The 19,816-nt window shown below is 56.6% G+C and overlaps 1 protein-coding gene across 5 annotated transcripts in view; it reads left to right on the top strand.

The window, feature by feature from the left end:
- ITPK1 (inositol-tetrakisphosphate 1-kinase) overlaps positions 1-19,816 on the top strand; it is a 180,193-nt gene that overhangs the window by 156,853 nt on the left and 3,524 nt on the right. For 3 of the 5 annotated variants that reach the window (XM_042990419.1, XM_042990421.1, XM_042990420.1), the window contains 6 exons: positions 1,341-1,439; positions 1,796-1,836; positions 5,741-5,906; positions 10,524-10,649; positions 11,912-11,979; positions 16,405-16,567. In XM_042990419.1, coding sequence (XP_042846353.1) covers positions 1,341-1,439; positions 1,796-1,836; positions 5,741-5,906; positions 10,524-10,649; positions 11,912-11,979; positions 16,405-16,567 — 663 coding nt within the window. The remainder of the gene's footprint in view (positions 1-1,340; positions 1,440-1,795; positions 1,837-5,740; positions 5,907-10,523; positions 10,650-11,911; positions 11,980-16,404; positions 16,568-19,816) is intronic. The other 2 variants (XM_042990422.1, XM_042990423.1) reach the window with 1 other exon arrangement.

Here is a 19,816-nt window from a genome sequence, read left to right as displayed (position 1 = left end):
GAGAACCCACTGGATGGGCACCCCTTTGAGCCCGGGGACTCAGGAAAGGCAGGGTGTGAGAAGCTGTTGGCAGGGGGGCAAGGCCGGGGCTGGAGTGTGTCTGCAGGAGGCTGGAGAAGGGTGGGGAGTGTGCTTGAGAAAGGGAGAGAGGGAGGGAGAGAGTCAGGAGGCCAGACCTGGCAGGCAGGTGGCTGATGAGATGTGTCCTTTAGGTAGCGAGAGGGTGAGGGCCCTTGTGTCCCCAGGCACAGGAACGCTTGTGTAGCCTTGGGCATGCACTTTAATCTCCCTGACGGTCAGCTTCCTTCTCAAAGGATTATTTTGCAGACTTCAGAGGTGATGCATGCAAAGTCCTCTGCACGGTGCTAGACATGTGCCAGGAGCTAAGCACGTGGCACCACTCCTGCAGTTATTGTTAAGCCGATGAGGCATACGGTGGGAGAAGCCTCTGTTGAACCAGAACAATGCTCATGGTTTGTCGAGAGAAAATCTGGGCCGCAAAACAGGATCCTCTTGTAAAGTTCTGCGTGCATAAAATGTGTATATGCCTCAGGCTGAGAAGTTTGTTGTCATAGTCTTATCTGTGAACGCGTGTGGTTCTTACTTTTTTTTGAGTCAAGTTTTACACTCCTCACATACTGGTTTTGTAATTATGGAAACGTTAGGAAATGTAATTAAAGGGGCGCCTGGGGGGCCCAGTTGGTTGAGTGTCGGACTCTTTTTTTTTTTTTAATTTTTTTTTTCAACATTTATTTATTTTTGGGACAGAGAGAGACAGAGCATGAACAGGGGAGGGGCAGAGAGAGAGGGAGACACAGAATCGGAAACAGGCTCCAGGCTCCGAGCCATCAGCCCAGAGCCTGACGCGGGGCTCGAACTCATGGACTGCGAGATCGTGACCTGGCTGAAGTCGGACGCCCAACCGACTGCGCCACCCAGGCGCCCCTGTCGGACTCTTGATTTAGGTTCAGGTCGTGATCCCAGGGTCATGGGATGGAGTCCTGAGTCGGGCTCTGTACTGGGGTGGAGCCTGCTTGGGATTCTGTCTCTCGCCCTCTGCCCCTCTCCCCTGCTCACATGCACAGATGCATACATACTCCCTCTCAAATAAAAATTAAAAAAGAAAAAAGAAATGTAATTGAAGAATATGCTGCCATTACTGTCAGTGTGTGTGTGTGTGTGTGTGTGTGTGCACGCGCGCACTCGCTGCGGACTTGGGGGTGTCTGCTCAGGAGAGCAGGGCTGTCGAGCGTGGCCCTGAGGAGGTGGCTCTGTCACAGGAAGTGGGCCCGGGGGCTAGTAGGCAGGCGTGCTGACGTGGGCTTCTTTGCCGTCCCCAGATGACAGGATCTGCTCGCCACCCTTCATGGAGCTCACCAGCCTGTGCGGAGACGACACCATGAGGCTCCTGGAGAAGAACGGCCTGGCATTCCCCTTCAGTGCGTACCACGCCCAGGCCCCGCTGGGCAGGCTGGCCGGGCCGCGGGCCGGGTGGGGATGGGGGGCTGTCTGTGCTCCCTGGGATGCGTGAAGGCCATGGCCACCAGGGAGGGCTTTGCAGCACTCAGCGGTCACGGGTCATCAGGTGGTGTGGGCGGTGGGTGCTCTTTTGCCGGCCTGGCAGTGTCTGTCCAGACGCCTGAGTGCAGATGCTGGCCGTTGTTGAGTCCGCGTGTCTGCTACCTCATCCCCACGGGCTGCTGGAGGGTCAAGAATTTCTCCCTGTACCGCGAGTCAGGCTTTGTGGAGAATAACCTCACTGATTTCTCTCTGCTTTTCTCTCCCTGCTCCATAGTTTGCAAAACCAGAGTGGCTCATGGCACCAACTCTCATGAGGTGAGTGGAAGCTTTGACTGCCCTGTGTCCCCATCTCCCCCTATGCCCCCACCTTTCCAGCTCACGGTGTCTCTCTGGGAGCCCGCAGGGGTCTGTGTGCCAGATCTCACACCTGCTGCTCCGGCTCCCTGTCCTGCTCCTGCTTGTGGCTTTGTGCGTGGTCTCCAGCTTCTCCCCGTGCCTGTCCTGTCCCCAGGGGCGGGATGGGTGTGCCAGGGGTCTGCCTGCCCGCCGTGAGCCCCAGCAAGTCACATCACGTCCCAGTTTGACCTGTCTGACTTTCCAACCTTTGGCTCATCAGTGTCGATAGCTCCCTGGGCACCTGCTCTGTGCCAGCCACTGCCCCAGGCCCCTCTGAGTGCTGCTCACTGGAGATGTGGTGTCCCTGCCAGCTGCTCACAGACTGGCTGGTCCTGCTGAATTTAGAAGGGAGTGGGGGAGGCAGCGGCACTCTACTTGCCAGTGTGTGGGGATTCCTCCACCCTCTCTGTCATTCCTTTATTCCCCCGTGGGCATTCCCAGCCCCACTCAGTGCCCGGGGAAGAACGCATAGGATGTGCACCCTGCCCCGGGGGGTAGAGACCGAGTCCCAGAGACATAGCACCGGTGAGATATGGTGTAGGACCATAAGCAGAGGAGGCCTTCCGGGGGTAAGGGGAGCAGGTGGCCAGGCAGGGACTCCATTGGGTTGCCCTTGCTGTCTTTGGAACCACACTGGGACATTGCCCTCAGGGCTTCCCTCCACCCCCACCCCATCGTCTGCATTTCATTCCCTTACAGGCACGGCCCGGCCTGGGGGCCTTCCTGTTTGGCACCGGGGAGGGTGCACTGGGCAGTAGACTCAGCGCCCATCCTGAGGGCCCCGTGGGGAGAGTCTGACCCAGTCAGAAGTGCTCCCCGAGACCTTAGGATGAAACCTGGACAGCCCCCCAGCAGTGCCCGGAAGCAGAGTTCCGTGGTGGTCTTTCTCCCTGGCATACGTTTGTGGCGACGCTTATATGCCTATAAATAGAAAGTGTCAGGGTGATATATGGTACATGGTGTGATGGAAGCTGCTGGGCCGAGGGTGTGCCTCTGCCCGTGGGAAGGAATGTGGGGGCAGCCCCGGGAAATCGCGGCCTGCTGCAGAGGTCAGCCGCCTCGTAAGGCTGGTTGCCCTTGGGGAGCCATCCCTGCCTGGGCCTGCCTGGGCTCTGGGCCAGGGATGTGCTCCATGCCAGGCACTGGGAGGGAGCCGGAATGCTTCAGAGCAGCCAGAGTCATGTCGCCAGAACCCACATTCCCCTCAGCACCTGCCTGCCAGCCTTCCACCTGCCCCTTCTCACTAGCACCTGGTTCCTCTGTTGGTCAGTGCCTTGCAGTTTTCTGGATGGAAGGATGACTCTAATCATCATTAGTGTGATTAGACCATCCTGATGCAGAAAAGGTCAGCCTGCAGGGAAGAAACCACTTCTGTCTTCACAAGAGAACTCTGAAATCTTGTGGACCTGGGAGCGGGTCTGGCTCTGGGCACTGCCAGCGGTGGGACTTGGGGCAGATTACCCAGCCTCTCTGAGTGTCTGCACGTGGGGATGGCATAGCGGTCGCCGGGGAATGAGGGAGTTGCCATACGTGCTGCCCTGCCCCTGTCGGGTGAGCTATTAGGGAACCAGCTGCTATGGAGCCTGCCGGGGCACGGGAGAAGCAGTGGGGGTTCCAGGTCCAAGTGAGTTCCCTCCTGCCAACGTATGGGGTCAGTGCCTTTGGGGGCAGCTTTCACCCCTCAGTCTTGCTGTCTGAGTCTGGCTCCAAAATGTACACATGGGTACCTCCCTGTCTCCGCCCCCCCCACTTCTCCCAACCCACGGTGTGCTGTTTCAGGGAGGGGCTCCCCCAGATCGGGAACGGAGGAGCATCCAACATTGGGATCTGGAGACTCCCAGGGAGTCTGTGTGTGCTCTGGGCTGCCTGCCTCCTGGCAGGCTTCAACATCAGAGGGATGCCCCTTTGAGTGGGGTGCCCTCCATGGCATGAGCCTGGGCGTTGAGGAGCAAGGCTCTTCCCCTGTTTCACGGGGGCCTGGGGATGTTGGGTGCAGCAAGGATGGAGGACAGGTCTGTGGACGTAATTCGCTTTAAACAGAAAAGTGAGGCTTTTTTTTTTTTTCTAATTTAAAAAAAAAAGTTTATTTTTTTATTTTTGAGAGAGAGCACAGTGGGGAGAGTTAGAGAGAAAGAGACAGGGAGACACAGAATCCAAAGCAAGGCTGGAGGCTCTGAGCTGTCAGCACAGAGCCCAATGCGAGGCCCAAACTCCCAAACTGCGAGATCATGACCTGGGCCCAAGTCGGATGCTCAACCGTCTGAACCACCCAGGCGCCCCAAAAGTGAGGCTTTCTGATTAGGGTCCTTCCTTACCTGTACTGAGGTCTGCCTGACCCCTCCCTCAGAATCCCAAGCTCAACTAAAGTCAGCTGGTTTTGGCAGACCACTCTTTTTATTTCCTGCTCATAGAGCTGTTTGTTTTTTGTTTTGTTTTGTTTTTAAGCCAGTGCATGCACACTGATTTGCTTGGCAGTGAAATCATCATCCTCCCCCCATCCCCCTCCCCCCCCCACCTCTTTGTTAAACCACTAAGCCAGAAGCTCAAAGTGCCCCTGAAGCATCTATCCCATGGTAGTTATTGCTGCTGTTTTACAAGTGAGGAAAATGAGCTTAGGGTGAGTCCCCTGTCAGCCCTCATGCAGCCAGGTGCTGGAGCTAGGACTTAACCCCGTGTCTGGCTCGTCTGGCTCCAGGGCCGCCTGTGGCCTTTCTCTTCCTTGTCAGAAGGCTAAGGAGACGGTCGCTGCGGCACACGCATGCACTCACATGTGCACACACATGCACACAGATGCACACATTTTTTGTTTCTGCATGTGGCCTGCCTCTCCACTCCTGCCCTGCCCGGCTGAGCACCAGGAACGTTGGGGTGGTGCTCTGTGACAGTTGACGTCAGGGGTGGCTGCCAGTGCAGGCAGCCAGCTGTCCAGGCTCCGTCATTCCTGCCCATGGTTCTGGGCATCTGGTGGCTCCTTCCTGGGGCCTTTGGGCTGCAAGGGATTAGTCATGGTCCCGGCTCTGGCAGCTGAGCCAAAGCAGAGATTTTCTCCAGCTGTGCCTCTGCCCTCCCTACCTTCGTGGCCCTACCAGATCCTCTCAGTGGGGACCTTTGTCCCCACAGGCATCGGAGTCAGAGCAGCACGTTCCCATTTCTCAAGCATCCATGTGGTTTGCTGAATGTGTGATGAGGCCAAGACTTCGTGCTGGGCAGACCCAGTCCCAGCCTGGGCTCCATCACTTTCCAACCAGCCACTGAGCTGCTCAGGGCCTCAGTTTCCCCATCTGTAAAAGGTGCATGATAGCAGTGCCCACCTCAGAGGTGCAGCGTGAGGACAGCACCAGGTGACTCGCATTAAGTGGTCAGAACAGGGCTGGGCATGTTCTGAGTGCTCAACCAGAGATGGCCCTTACCCTTATGCAGACTTTGACCCGAGGCCTCCCAATTCCCGATCCATTGCCTTACACTCCCTGCCTCTCCTGGATCTTTGTGGAAGAATCTCTAAGGATGTCATAAGGATTGAATAGTATACAGCCGGGGGTCCCGTTCCCAGGATTACGGTGTGGAGTTGGGCAGTGCACAGCCAGCTCAACCCTACGTGGACAGCCTGATGGTACAGGATTTCCAAATCCCCACAGCAGGAGTGAATCGACCCCCAGGTGTTCATTCTCGAGTCTCACTCCCCTCGTCCTGGCTTGAGATTCTTCCTGGGGCGTCCTCAGTTCACAGGGATGGCTCTTGGTGCATCTGGTCAGGTGATGTGCCCCTGGGTAAGGCTGAGTAGCTGGTGGATTCTGACAGAGCTCTTGGCTCCCTGTTTCTATAGATGGCCATCGTGTTCAACCAGGAGGGCCTGAGTGCCATCCAGCCACCCTGTGTGGTCCAGAACTTCATCAACCACAACGCTGTTTTGTACAAGGTGTTTGTGGTGGGCGAGTCCTACACCGTGGTCCAGAGGCCCTCGCTGAAGAACTTCTCCGCCGGCACGTCAGGTAACCAGGCTTCCCGCCGTCGCAGGGGCCCGGCTGGGACAGGGCGTTGGCCGTCTGTCCTGCCGCACTTACCCTGCTATCCTGTGGTATTTTGGAGGGGGCAGGGATGATGTGATCTGAAGGGTGGAGGAGGTCTGCTCAGTAGTGAGAAGTCTTGGAGAACGAGGTAAAACCCCACTCCACCGGGTCACTGTAGGGGCTTCATCCTCCCGGACCACTGTAAGCTCCGGGACTCCTCCGAAAGCTCTCTGCGCCCAGGGCACTTCCTGGGGGCCCCACAGAGATGACACGCATGAGGAACATGCTGGAATGGGTGATTGGCCCTTGAGGGAAGTGAGGGTTTGGGAAAGGGCCCCTCTGATTTTTTGAAGGCCAGAGTGCTGACCCTTTTATCATGTCTTTTTTTTTTCCAAATGGGGAGGCCCAGCGTTACTTGCTGCTTGAGTGGATGTGCGCTCCGTTAGAGGTCACACAGGGTCCAGCACTTCCTAGTTGGGGGACCTCAGGCAGGTCCATGTGGGCACAGTCACCCCACCGCGTCCCCCCTTACAGGGGTGAGGACTGAGTGAGCATGTTTTGGATCCCAAGTGTCCCTCAGATGGTCACAGGGTGGTGGTGTTTTTAGGATGCTGCCATCATTTGGGGGCATTTGAGGGGATCCTGTAAGGAGGCTGAGGGGCTCCACAAGCTCAGCTTTATTAATTAATTAATTATTATTTATTTAGGGAGAGCGAGTGCATGAGCAGGGGAGGGGCAGAGAGAGAGAGAGAGAGAGAGAGAGAGAGAGAGAAAATCCCAAGAGGCTCTGCATTGTCAGCACGGAGTCTGACACAGGGCTCGAACCCACAAACCACAAGATCATGACCTGAGCCGAAACCCAAGAACCTGACCCTTAACCGACTGAGCCACCCAGGCGCCCTGCTCAGCTTTTTTTTTTTTTTTTTAGCTACTCTCCTGACACCAGCTGATCCTTGGCCCTTTCAGAAACTGACACTAAGATACGGATTTGCTGGTGTTGGGGCTGCTCAAAAGAATGTTCTAGTGGTTCTGAAGGCATCTCTAAGGCAAGTTCCAGAAACCTTTGGAGCAGAGTAACCGTGTCTTTGAAATAAGCACAGCTTTCTAAGAGGATCCCTTGCAGGATATTTGATTGTCCTCATGTGCTGTGCTCAGGCATGCCGTGCATTTATCTCTGCAAGGGAAACCCGCCATCACCAGATGCAGTGAAATACCGGGCCGTTCTGTCTCCATCTGAGTCAACAGATGTGTCTTCTTAAAGTCCCTCCTGCTGGGATTGCCTGTCACCATCCGTTCCTGGTGGCTTTAAGCCACTCCTCTTGAATAAAGTTCAGCTGTTCATCCCCAGGACAGCTTTTTTCTTCCCATTAACGCAACACAGAGAGCAGACACTTTGAAAATGTGTGCCCGTTTTCACTTCCTTTCTGGGTGCAGGCAGCCTTCCCAGCCAGGCGGGGGGCTCCAGGACTCGAGGCTGCATTGTCAGCATTTGGGACATCCCCAAAGTCCCCCTGGTCCCAGCTCTCGCACACTGGGATGATGTAATGATGTGGGGGTGAGGGGACTAAGATCTGGAGGGGTCTTTTTGTATATGACTGTATAGCAGCAGGAGGCATTCTTATAAATTGTGGGCTGGAAGAGACTATTTTTTTTAATTATGTATTTTCTCTGATTTTTAAAAAGTACGTGCTTTAAGTCTGTGGAAAATATATTAAGAGTAGCATACCTTACATAGCCTCCTTTCTTTTTTTCTTTTTTTATTAAAAGAATTTTTTTTTAACATTTATTCACCTTTGAGGGACAGAGCACAAGCCGGGGAGAGACAGGGAGGGAGACACAGAATCTGAAGCAGGCTCCGGGTTCTGAGCTGTCAGCACAGGACCTGACGTGGGGCTCGAACCCACTAACTGCAATATCATGACCTGAGCCGAAGTCGGACGCTTAACTGACTGAGTCATCCAGGCGCCCCTCTTTTTTTTTATTTTTACCCAAGTCCCCTCTACCTGTAAGAAATTTACTGCCACGTTTCCTTCCTTTCCAGACAAAGGAAAGGAAGTTTTCTCCTTTTCCTCCCTGTTACAAAGTGCTGGGCCAGTTTCTGTCTCAGCCCTGGGAGCCGTTTGCAGCCAGGCGCAGGCTCTGTGTCCTGTGTCTTGAGGATGAGGCTCCATGTTTCTGTGTCTTCTCATGACTGTGTTTCTTCTCATGACAGGTTGCCAGTTTTCCATAAAATGTAGGCTGGGGAGTAGGTAAACTCACAGAGCCAATGCAGGAATGTTTATTATGCTCAGGCAAGTTGAATGACTTTCAGCATGTCTGTCCATCCATCCCAAAGCCGATTTCATGTTTGCGGTCTTCAGGGCATCGTGCCAGGGAGCCGGCGCGGGCTTAGTTCTCTTTATGTGCGTGTTCTTTCCAGATGAGAAGCATAACTCGACAGGGGTCCTTTAAGCTGGACCAGTTGAGCAGCGGGCTCTGGGGCTCTGGCCTCTTTCCAGCCCCCACACTGGCTTTCCGGTTTCCCTTGTCCAGTGTGGCCTACAGCTTCCCCATCCACGCAAGGAGCTGTGGGATTCTTCAGGACCTGGGGGGCGGGGAGCCAGGGACACTAGCCTTCCCTCCATAACGACCATGCTCTGTTGATTTTCAGGTGCACTTGTGGTTTTCCCTGTTAACGTCTCTGAAGTCAGGTGATGTTTAGAGCCAGTGGCGTCTTCTAGTTGCTTCTGCTGGAGTGAAAGTCAGGTTCTTACTGAGAGGGTTGGTGTTGGCTTGTGTCAGCCACTAGGAACACGTATCCTATGCCTGTCGTTCACAGCTGGGGAGATTGCTCCCCTGTCTCTACCCAGTGCCAGGACCGAGATAGGCACGTCTCTGTGTTCCCCTTTTGTGCAGTGGATTTACTTTTGTTTCCTGTACTGTGTGGACTAGTGCCTTTATTTTACCCTTCTTCCTGGGCCTTTTTTCCCTTAGGGGTACATCAAAGAATGATATCACTTGCCACGTAGAGCTGGGGTCAGCAGACTTTTTCTGCAAAAGCCTAGATAGTAAATATTTCCAACTCTGTCATAATTATTTAATGCTGCCCTTGTGGCATGAAAGCAGCTGTAGACAATATGTTAGCACCTGGGCCTGGCTGTGTTCCAATAAAACTTTATTTACAAATGGCAGGCGACAGGCTAGATTTGGCTTTCAGTCTCTGGTTTGCCGATCTGTCATCTAGAGCCTCTCTAGTGTAATGGATGCCGTATTTCCTTGAGCCTGCCATGTGCCCAGCCCTGTGCCTGGTAACTGATCCAGTAGGTGACTAGATAGTCAGCCAAGTATCCTGCCCTCATGTGTTTCTATTCTAGTGGGAGAACCCACACATGCGGAAAGAAAGAATAAAAAGATGCATTGTGGCATAGATGAAGGGCTCCAGAGGAAACAGTGGGTCCTGGGACACCGCTGGGTGAGGGAGCCAGAGCTGGCCTCTCTGTGGAGCTGATACTTGTACGGGATCTAGAAGAAGATCTGGGCCTCTGTCTGCAGCACTGTGACGTGCCCCCCTCCCCAGAGACACACATGAAGAGTAAGCAAGTAAAGCTGGAGAGAGTGTGGTCCGTGCTCATAACTGCTGAGTTACTGCAGTATTTGGGGATTAAACCTGTCATTTACTCTGTTTTGAACCTGTTCTTCTTGTGTATCCATCAAGGGCCGAAAGCACCCATATTCCCCTCATTGCCTTCGCGCCCCCCGTGGGGCGCTGGTAGTGGTTCGTTACTCAGACTGTGTGTCTCAGGACTGTTCCAGACACTGGGAGTGAGTGGATGGGGTCCCACATCCAGGGTGGTCCTGTGATCGGAGTGTCAGGGCCCAGCCAGGTCCGTCTTTAGCTCCCCAAGGAGCTGGCATCGGAGGACACGTGACCCACTCTGACCCGTCTCCCTGGGCCAGGGAGTGTCTGGAAGTTGCCCACACCCCCTCTGGCCGCTGTTCAGGCCACACACAGGTGGTACTTGAGCAGAGGCCCCCCCCCCGCTCCTCCACTGCCACTGTCATTGCTGAATAGTCCTCTGGCCTGAGCCCCCGGGTCAGAGTTAGCCCAGGAGGAGAAACAATCTCCTTGGAAAACGGTCCACGTTTTTGATTGGTGTCCCTTCCACAAGAAACTGTTGGGTGATGTGGTCTGTCCAGTCCAGTGAGTGCTGGGTGTGCCTTTCTGAGTGCCCAGCTTCTTCCCTTCCTGGCAGAGTTAAGCACCGTGGTGTTTCCTTGTGGCTCCTGCAGGCTTCCCAGCCTCCCTGAACTTGGCTGTGTCTCCCTGCTCTGTGTGGCCCCCCTCCCCAGGCTTGCTCTGCTACCCTTGGGGACCCTCGGGGTGGGTGGGAGGCACCCTGAGCTTGGTGGGGTTGGGCCAGGCCGGGCTACAGGGCAAAAAGGTGGGCAGTGCCCGCAGAAGGCCAGAACACCTGTTGCAGCTGCTCGAGGCCCACTCTGTCCTCCGGCCCACAGGGCTTGCCACCCCTGAAGGCCCCCTCTTCTTGGCTCTCGGAGCCCAGGAGTAGAGATTGGTGGGGCTGCTTGGCACAAGTCCTGCAGGGTGTTTATTTTCCCCAGGCTCCTCCCCAGGACCGTCTCTCGTGCCCCCCGTCTGGACTGGCTCTGGTCGGAGCGGCGGGAGGACTGTCGGGCACACCGGGGCGGCAAGGGGCCTGTGTGCCCCACTAGCGGGAAGGATGCCAGGTACCTCTCAGCGCCTGCCTGCTTGGCCTCCGCCCGAATCACTTCCTCATGCATGATTGTTGCGGCGCCGTAATCCTGGAGCTGGTGGGGGTCGTTGGCAATCAGAGCGGGTGCCCCGCTGTGGCCTGGCCCCTGCACGCCATGGTGCTTCCACCAAGGCCCTTCCTGTCCTGCGCTTAGGGACCCAGGTCCCAGGGATGAACAGTATGTCCTGAGGATGGGAGCCATAATGGCCCACTCTGGAAAGACTGAAGCAGAGGCTGCTGGGGCCACATAGGGGCTCATGGCCCAGGACATCCCCATGCCATTCTTGGTGGGGGGCACGGGGCGGTGGAGCTGGTGGTTTTGTGATTCTTGCATTTGTGTGCCCCATGCTTCCAAGTGCTCGAGAGAACGTGTGACCGACTGACCGCACTCCAGGGGGTGGACAGACAGACCAGCTGCTTGTTGCTCTCATTATTGTTGGGATCAGCCTGCCCCTCTGGGTGCCCCAATGGGACTGAGGGTGTGATGGGCGATGGCCATGGGTCAGGGAAGTATGGGGTGGGAGGAGGTGAAGCGCATTTCGGGCGGGCTGTGCCGGCTTCCAGAGCCAAACAAATTACTCTGTATGCTTTCTTGGATGGATCCTATAGCAGCCCGTGTTCTGATTTCCTATTTTTTCCCCCTAAATAGTTGGGATACAGCAGAACCCTTTATATTTGAAACACTCACGTGCCAAGTAGCAGCTTGGGCATTTCTCACGTGCTACCCTGAAAAGGAGTTCTCTGAGCAGATACCGGGAGGGGCTGGGAATACTGGATTCAATGGCATTTACTGGTCCTCCGACCTTGATTTTACTTGCCATTGATATTCTGGTACACCGCATTTCCCGCTCACTCGGCCACCACTCCATCCCCTTTCTAGTGCCATGTCCGTAAGACACATTAGACACACTTTGGGAATGGGGCCTTGGGTGTGGGGGAAAACCAGATCTAAGATACCATAAGATCATAGCAGAGACCTCATTAAGGTCATTATTTTTGTATGGGAGGAAGGCTTGAAGCGGGAGCCCTGATCAGGCGTGTTTCCGTCCACGGGGCAGTGTCTTCTTGTCGTGGGGGCGCCCGGCTCACTGGGGCCCCGGGTTGGCTGCTGTTGGACGCTGAACCCTACGGCCACCGTGGCCGTGGCTGGGGTGGTGCTGCCCCCTGGTGTCAGGTGGTGGAGTCACCATCACTGCTTTAAGCTCACTCCGGCTCCTTCTTGTCTTTGCTTTTCAGACCGCGAGTCCATCTTCTTCAACAGCCACAACGTGTCAAAGCCGGAGTCTTCATCGGTCTTGACCGCGGTATGTTCCCTCTGCCGTGTTGGCCGTGTTCCCTCCCGAGCCTGGGTGTGCACAGTGTGCTGTCGGTGGTGAGGCCCAGGCCTGAGCTCCAGCAGAGCAGGGTGGAAGGACCTTCGTCTCCCTGCCGGGGGCCGGAGACCCCTTTGCTTTGCTTGCTTCAGGCTTTCGTGCCGATGGCCGTCGTAGCCACACCCGTTTACCACTAGTTTCCTCCCAGTGGAAGCTTTTCTAACTCTTCTCCCAGAATGAGGACTCCCTCCCCTGACACATCCCCGCCCCCCGCCACCCCCCGCCCCATGTCACTGATATTGTGGAGACCTGCTGCCTTTTTCCTGATTTAAGAAAAGGGGTGGGAGGCGACACCATCTCGGCTTCCTTTTTCTTTCCTTGTCCACGTGAATCCAGTAAGCGTTGTCAAGGGCCTGCTGCTACTTCTGTGGGGGCAGGAGGGCTCGCTCGGGGCGACCGTTCCGTGAACGTCCCCGTGTGTCAGGAGCCATCCTAGACACCGCAGGGCATCACAGCCAGGTCTGGACACAGCCTTGCGGGAGCAGGGCGGACAGCTCCATTTTCCTGAGCGGGGAGGCTAATGTTCGGCGAGGTTGAGGAACTTCTCCAAACTCACAGGACTGTTCACTCAGGGGCCAAGCTAGGGTATGACCCCGGATTGGTCTGATTCCAAAGCTGGGTCTTTGGGGAATTTATGGCTTCTTATCACACTGGTATGTGCAAAGCAGTCTTTACCCAGAGCAGAGAGTTAGAAATTGCCATGGGGCAGCTTCTTAATGTTTATTTATTTTTGAGAGGGAGAGAGAGGGGGAAGGAGGGAGGGAGGGAGGGAAGGAGGGAGGGAGGGAGGAAGGGCAGAGGGAGAGGGAGCCACAGAATGTGAAGTAGGCTCCAGGCTCCGAGCTGTCAGCACAGAGCCCGCTGTGGGTCTCAAACCCACAAACCGTGAGATCATGACCTGAGCTGAAGTCGGCCGTGGGGCAGCTTCTGCCATCCCTCCCAAGTCCAGCAAGCCAGCGGCCTCTGCTGTTGCTTCCCCTGACCTTGGAGCCCTGAGCCTCATCTCCTGCTCCTGAGTCATGGCCGTCCCGGCTAATCCGGGAGGATCTGCCTGTGTCCTGGGATGTTCTCGCCGACAACATCCACGATAGGCCCCTGCCCCTGGGCCTCACACCCCCACTTCCTGTGTTGGGGGCATGCACTTGCCTACTACCTCCTGCCCCCCTGCTCCAGGCCACCTGTTCGTTTCTTGTTTGTGTCTGGTTCCTCTGAGGAGCCGGCAGCGTGCAGAGGGTTTTACAGAGCATGGGTGTGGACAGGGACCTGGAGGGAGCACCAGTGTCCCTCCAGATGCTGATAGGTGTTCCCCAGGAACAAGTTCCATGTTCTCCAAGGAAGCTTAGAGAACAACCAGATTTTAAACAGAACCCCACAGCGCCTGTCTGTGTGCACTGTAAAAAAGATGGAAAAAGCTGTTTTGTGCAAGAAAAGAATTTCTGGTCTTCCGGCCCTCGGAGACTTTGGGCTGGTGCAGTTCCTCGGGACTCGTTCCTGAAAGGCTCTCAGACCTTGTTTGGCTGGTGGCTCTGGGCAGGGGTGGCATTCCACGGACTTGTGGGAAGCTGTCTCTGCCAGTCCCAGTGTGGCTCTTGTGGCCCCTGGGGCTGTTAATTGAGGCCAGCGGGTCCCAGGTAACCTTGGGTAATCACCTGTCTATTGCTCGGCCTGTGTCTTCATCTGTGGGCTGGGAAAGCTTAGAGACACTTCTGAGCCTCCTCTCCACCTGTGCTCCACCATCACCTCCTTCCCCTCAGCTCGTGACTGCTCTTCAGGAAGCCCCCAGAAGTGACACCATGTGAAACTAGACAGGGGAATGACACTCAGCCATACCCTTCCTGTTCAGGATGCAAGCCCCTCCTGCACACCCACAGGCCAGCCTGACACAGTTTGACTCCAGACTCGCCTCCTAGCTTCCTCCCTCCCACCATCAGGGCCTCATGCAGGAAGCCTTGTCCTGGCCTTGAAGCCCTACCTTCCTCCCTGGCTGGAGGCCCCTGAGGGTGAACCCGACTTCCACACCCAACTCACAGGCCCCCAGACACTGCTACATAAGAGTGTGGACACTGACAAGATTGGCTGGCGTCACCCCCAAGCTCCACAACATTTTGGCCGTGTGGCCTGGGAATCGCATTGTCGTCTCTCTGAGCCTCTGTTTCCCCATCCTGCCGCGCAGGGCGGTCATGGGATTCGGGGAGTTACTGGATGCAGAGCGCCCAGACGTGCACCGGAGTGTGCCGGAAGCACTCAGCCCACGATGCTGGGGGAGGAGGGTGATCTTGGTGATCCGGAGGACCACCCCTCACCTCCTGTGTTGCCTCCCCATTCCCCAGAACATCACTGTAGCCTTCGCACTTACAACCCAGGGGCAGGATTTCCGTGCCTTTATCTTGTCCTGGGATGGCTAGTTAGTTTAACGTAATCAGACAGCTTCGGGAGGATTTCTGAGATGCCTTGGCTGAGCTGAGAAGGTGCTTTTGTAAACAGTGTGTTAATACGGCAGCCGTACCCCACCCCCCTTGCTGGTGGACCTGTGCTGCAAGCCTGAAACCTTAGCTTCTCGGATCCTACGTCCCATGGTGCAGGTGTTTTTATTACCTCATTTATTGGAGTGAGAAAACAAGACCCAGAAGCGTACATTACGGCTCAGGGCGTGCGGGAGGGAATGGGCTGTGCCATGGTGTCTGCCTGGCTCCCTCTGACCTGGGGAGGACCTGGGGCCACAGATCCCGTGGCTGAGCTGCCTCGATGCGCTGAGCCTCTGACTGGCGAAAGGGAGCACAAAATGGGGGATACCTGCCCAGGCTTGGGCGGGTGCTAAGTGACAAGGGCTTGTCACAGGCAGTCTGGCACTGGCCCGTTAGAAAGTATTTCCTCTGATAGCACACCAAGGCAGCAGGGTCGTGGGTTTGAGGGGCCCCGCCAGTTGTGCAGAGCCCGCGGGTGTGGCTTCACAGGGGACCACTGATGGTGCCCGCCGTGGGCTCCTCACCCGGGGCATGTGTGCAAGCTCCCCATCGGCCGTTGTAGCTACCTGTGCCGGGGTAAGGGCCATTTGTCCTTGGTGCCCAGGGCTCTGTCCCCAGCCCTCCTGACTCAGCTTCACTTTTTTTTTTTTTAAATGGGGTGAAATTCACATAACATACAACATAGCCATTTTAAGGTAATAATTCAGTAACGTTTTCTGCATTCGCCATGTTGTGCCTATCACCACCTCTGCCAAGTTCCGAGACATTTTCGTCACCTCAGAGGAAAACTCTGTACCTATGAAGCATTTCTGCCACCTTCCCTCTTCTTCCCAACCCCCACCACCACTAGTCTGCTTTTCATCTCCACGGACTTGCCTGTTCTGGACCTTTCGTGTTAACCTGTAAATATTAATGTGTAACCCATCGTGTTGGGCTTCTCACACTTTGCCTGACGTCTTCAGGGTTCACCCACGCCATGCCATTGTATGGCTGAATAATGTTCCATTGTGTGGGTAACACAGTTTGTTGATCCCACGTTTTGATGGGCGCTTCGGTTGGTTTCCTTCCACCTTTGGCCGATGCTCTGAACATTGGGTTACAACTACCTGTTTTCAGTCTTTTGGCTACACATACCCAGGAGTGGAAGTGCTGGTCACGAGGTAATTCTGTGTTAAAAGTTTTTGATCCAGCATCAACTTTATTTCTGACGGATCACTCACCCTTCTTCCTCTTTGGCTTCTGAGCCCTGTAGCCCCCAGGACTCCAGTATTTATTGAGCACCTCCTGTAACCTTCTCCTGACTCAGAGGTCACACAGTGCTATCCCTGCTCTAGAATGCAAGGGTAGCACCTCCTCCCAGTGAGGCAGACACTGTTCCCACCACATCAGGGACCTCCCCATGCAGAGGATAGGGACCTCGTTGGTCCTGTTTGAGCAAACTGAGGCACAGTGAGGCCGAGTACTTCTCCCTAGGACCACAGAGCTAGAAAGTCACTGTCAGGATTCAGATCCATGTTCCCTCGATCCCACACACTTCTCAAGGTTCCCCTTCCTCTGTGGCCCTTCTAGGGGCCGAGCTTGAGCCCGTGAAAATCTGTGTGGCTGTCCCAGGCTGGCTGGGACGAGAGCAGAGGACGATTGGGGTGGGGCAGTCCTCCCAGCTTGTTACAGGGACTAGAGGGGTCACGCACACTGTATACTTCGCTCCTGCCCAACTGGTGGGACGTGGGAAGTGGCCATGTGAGTGCAACTCACCAGGGGTCTGTCCTGCCTCCTTGCCTGACGGTAATGCCAGGCTTGGGGCACCTGAGGCAGGGTCTCTGTGTCTGGCGTGGCATTGCACCTCCCCACTGTGGCCTGACTTGACTTGCATGTGTGTATATGTTGGCAGCTGGACAAGATCGAGGGCGTGTTTGAGCGGCCGAGTGACGAGGTCATCCGGGAGCTGTCCCGGGCCCTTCGGCAGGCGTTGGGTGTGTCGCTCTTTGGGATCGACATCATCATCAATAACCAGACGGGGCAGCACGCTGTTATCGACATCAACGCCTTCCCAGGTGAGCGGTGGGGCCACCTTTATCCGTCCGTACACTGGTGTCCTTGGGTAATGGGGCGGTTGGGCCCGGCTGATCAGCTTCCTCCCTCCCTGCTGGTAGGGCCTGGGATAAATGTGGTCCCGCTAAGCCTCAGCCCCACCTGCAAAATGGGTTTATGGTATGTGGTGAAGTTGGCAAACAAGGTCGGTGCATCCAGCCAGGGTGAACACTGGGTGCTTAACGGGCCCGCACTAAACCCATTCTTTGACCTTCCTCACTGACCCTGCGCCATCAGTGTTAGCCTTTGTTGGCGGAACCTCAGCTACTCTGTTGGGCTTGTAGATTTCGAGACCTGAAAGGACCCCAGAGAGAGTACGTCCTCCACAGTTTATGTGCAGGGAGTCGACTTTCCCAGGGAGGGAGAAATTACCGCACGCTACAGTACTGGTTGGTGGCGGGGCCGTGCTCCTGCCCCCACCCTGAACTGTAGTGCCGGGGACGGGCCTTGGAGCCGGCCAGCTCCCCGTGGCAACGGCGCCTGCTCCCTGCCGTCTGCCAGGGCCCTGAGGCAGGCAGCATGTGCTGGGACCCTCAGGGCTGCTGGCACAGCCTGGCTCCCCCGTGCTCCTCTCTTCTTGGTGGGACATAGCACCCGGAGAACCTTCAGTGGGGCTGTTAGCCTACAAGGATGATGGCCGTGACGTCCCCAGCTGACTTTCCCCGGAATGAGCCCACTCTGGCTGGGGGCACCCTGAGGCGGACTCGTCCACCCTCCCAGCTGGCTTTGATTCTCACCTTTATTAAGTAGCAGCGGTGGAGGTAAAGCCACTCACTGCTCAGTGGGTATAAAAACATTCAGGAAACGATTCGTACCTTAGGGAGGTTAGCATCTCCAGGGAGAGCCCATGCGTGGCATGCAGGGACTGCTCAGGGGTGTCTGCAAGGTGTGAGACAAGACCTCATGTGCGGGGTGCAGAGCGTGACTTCAGGCTGTGCGGCTCCTGGGCGTCAGGCTGGGGGCCTGACATGTGTCCCCTTGCACTCCTCAGGCCTCACCACCATTACAAGTCATAGCCAGGGAAACCAAGGCTGGGAGGACACCACTGGCTCCTTAAGTCATTCAGTTGACTTTTATCGAGGGCCTACTGTGTGTCCCAGCTGGTCATCTAGTAACAGACATGCAGGGCAGGTACAGTGTGACCATGATGGCCAGAGCCCTTCCTTCAGAGGACAGGAGGTGCCCAGGGGCTCCTTCTTGAGGTGGTGGCATTGGAGCAGAGCCCGGCAAGGAGGGAAGGAGCTACCCCCCAAGGGCTCTGTAGGGGACCGCGACAAGGAGGGCCAGAGATGAGCCTGCCATATGCCATGGTGAGAATGCAGGCTTTCGCTCTGAGCTGGACCAGAGCGGCTGACTGAGGCCAGCATTCCTTTATAGAAACTCAGGCCTGTTAGGACAATGGCCTGTGTTCCTCCAGTCACCCTGGGCTCAGCCTGAATGGAGACTTGGGTGTTGCCGGAGGTGGGGTTTTCACGAGGAAGTGACGGAAGTGACGGAATGAATGAGAGAGATCAAGGGAATACAGGGCGTGTCAAGGGAACAATTACAATGAATCAGAGGATCTAAACCCGGGAGGACGTGGGGGGGCTGGCAGAGAGGTAGCCGAGTCAGCGGGTTGGTTCAGCGGGTTGGTGGGACGAGGAGGGAGCAGTGCCGGGCTGTTGGGGCAGAAGTTCCAGAAGGATGGAGATGGGAGGTGGTGAGAGCATGAAGCTCTGCCCTTGAGCTTCGGCTTTGTGCAAGGTCCTGAGTCGGCCCCCTCTCAACATGGGCAGTTTGGACTGGGTGTCACGAGGGCGTCCTCTATGCTCAGGGGGGACCGTGATTGTGAGCCCAGATGGCCGGGAGGCTTCTGTCCGAGAGAAGGGCCGCCCAGATGGGGCCAGGCATGGAGGTGGGGGCTGAGGCAGCCGGAACGATGGGCCGAGTCCAGCAGACGCTGCCTGAGGGAGCCTGATGCTGGGGGAAAGCCGGGGGAGCTCAGGGCAGGCCGTGTCCGGGAGACAGCTGCTCCCCGGCCTCTCCCGGCTTGTTTTGCAAGCCTGGGTCTGGAGCACTCGTGGACCCGACCTGAAGAGTACGTTCCTGGGGAGGCTGCCTTGGGGCCCTGGGTGTTCAGTAGCCCCCTGTCGAAGGGGCCGCGTGCTGGGCTCTGGGAACTAGTAACAGCAGTAGCCGCGGGTGCTGTTGACACGCTTACACAGCAGGCCTGCTCGGAGAGCTTTACTCCCATTTTGTCCACGCAATAGCGCGGCGTGCAGTGAGCTGCCAAGATCTCCCTTTACCCCGTGGAGACATGGAGGTAGGGGCTGGGTGTCTTGTCCAAGCCACTGGCTACCAAGTGCTGGAGCTGAGACTGGAGCCCTCCCCTCCTGACCTGTCAGCCGAAGCCGTGGGTTCCGATCTTGGCCCTGCCCTTCCAGGCTGCGATGGGACAGGTCATCCGGGGGCGGGGGTTGTTCTCAGCGTTCCCTTCTGCGCAGCGGGAGCAGTGATTCCCCCCACACGGAGACCGAGGAGATGATGTCGGCACGGTGCCCGGCCCTGAGCTGGCGCCCCGCGGTGCTGGCTCAGCTCAGTCTGTTCTCCCCAGGCATCGGGAGCTGGCTGCCTGGCTGCCGGCCAGTTCGGGCCGACCCGAGGGGCCTCCCCGGCCTCCAGTTCAGCTTCAGGCCTCCACACCACCCCAGGAAGCCTCAGGAAGCACGTATGTCCTGCCCTGGGCCTTGTCTGGGGGCCTCAGAACAGGACTGCGTCTGTTCCCCGGTGTGGGCCTGACTCGGTTCTCAGCTCTGCTCCCTCTGCTCGTATCCCTACCCTGGAAGCCCGGCAGCCCGCCTGCTGGTTGTCCCTTAGGGGCTTGGCCTGGCCTGGCCTGCCTTTCGGCCCTGTGGCTGGAAGAAGCCCCCCCTGTCCTCGGTGGACCGCCCAGGACCACATGATAGTCAAGGCACAGATGGCACCAAAGGGCCTGGTTGAGGTCCTGGCACTGCCACTTGGGAGCTTTGTATCCTCTGTAAAATGAGGGTGGCCCTGGGCCCCACTCCCCAGGGACTGCGAGGGACATGCAGCATGCGGCCTGGGGGCCAGCACTTCCTAAGCCTGGGTGAACACCAGCCGTGGGCCCCATCACTGTCTCCATCCGCACCATGAGCCGTCACGCGTCTGTCCGCCTGTGGAAGGGGTCAGTCACTTCACTCTCCGTGCCTCTG

Source organism: Panthera tigris, chromosome B3 (assembly GCF_018350195.1).
Source record: "Panthera tigris isolate Pti1 chromosome B3, P.tigris_Pti1_mat1.1, whole genome shotgun sequence".
In the NCBI taxonomy this organism is placed as follows: domain Eukaryota; kingdom Metazoa; phylum Chordata; class Mammalia; order Carnivora; family Felidae; genus Panthera; species Panthera tigris.
The sequence above is the reverse complement of the archived record's forward strand: the minus strand, read 5'-3'. Positions and strand labels throughout refer to the sequence as shown.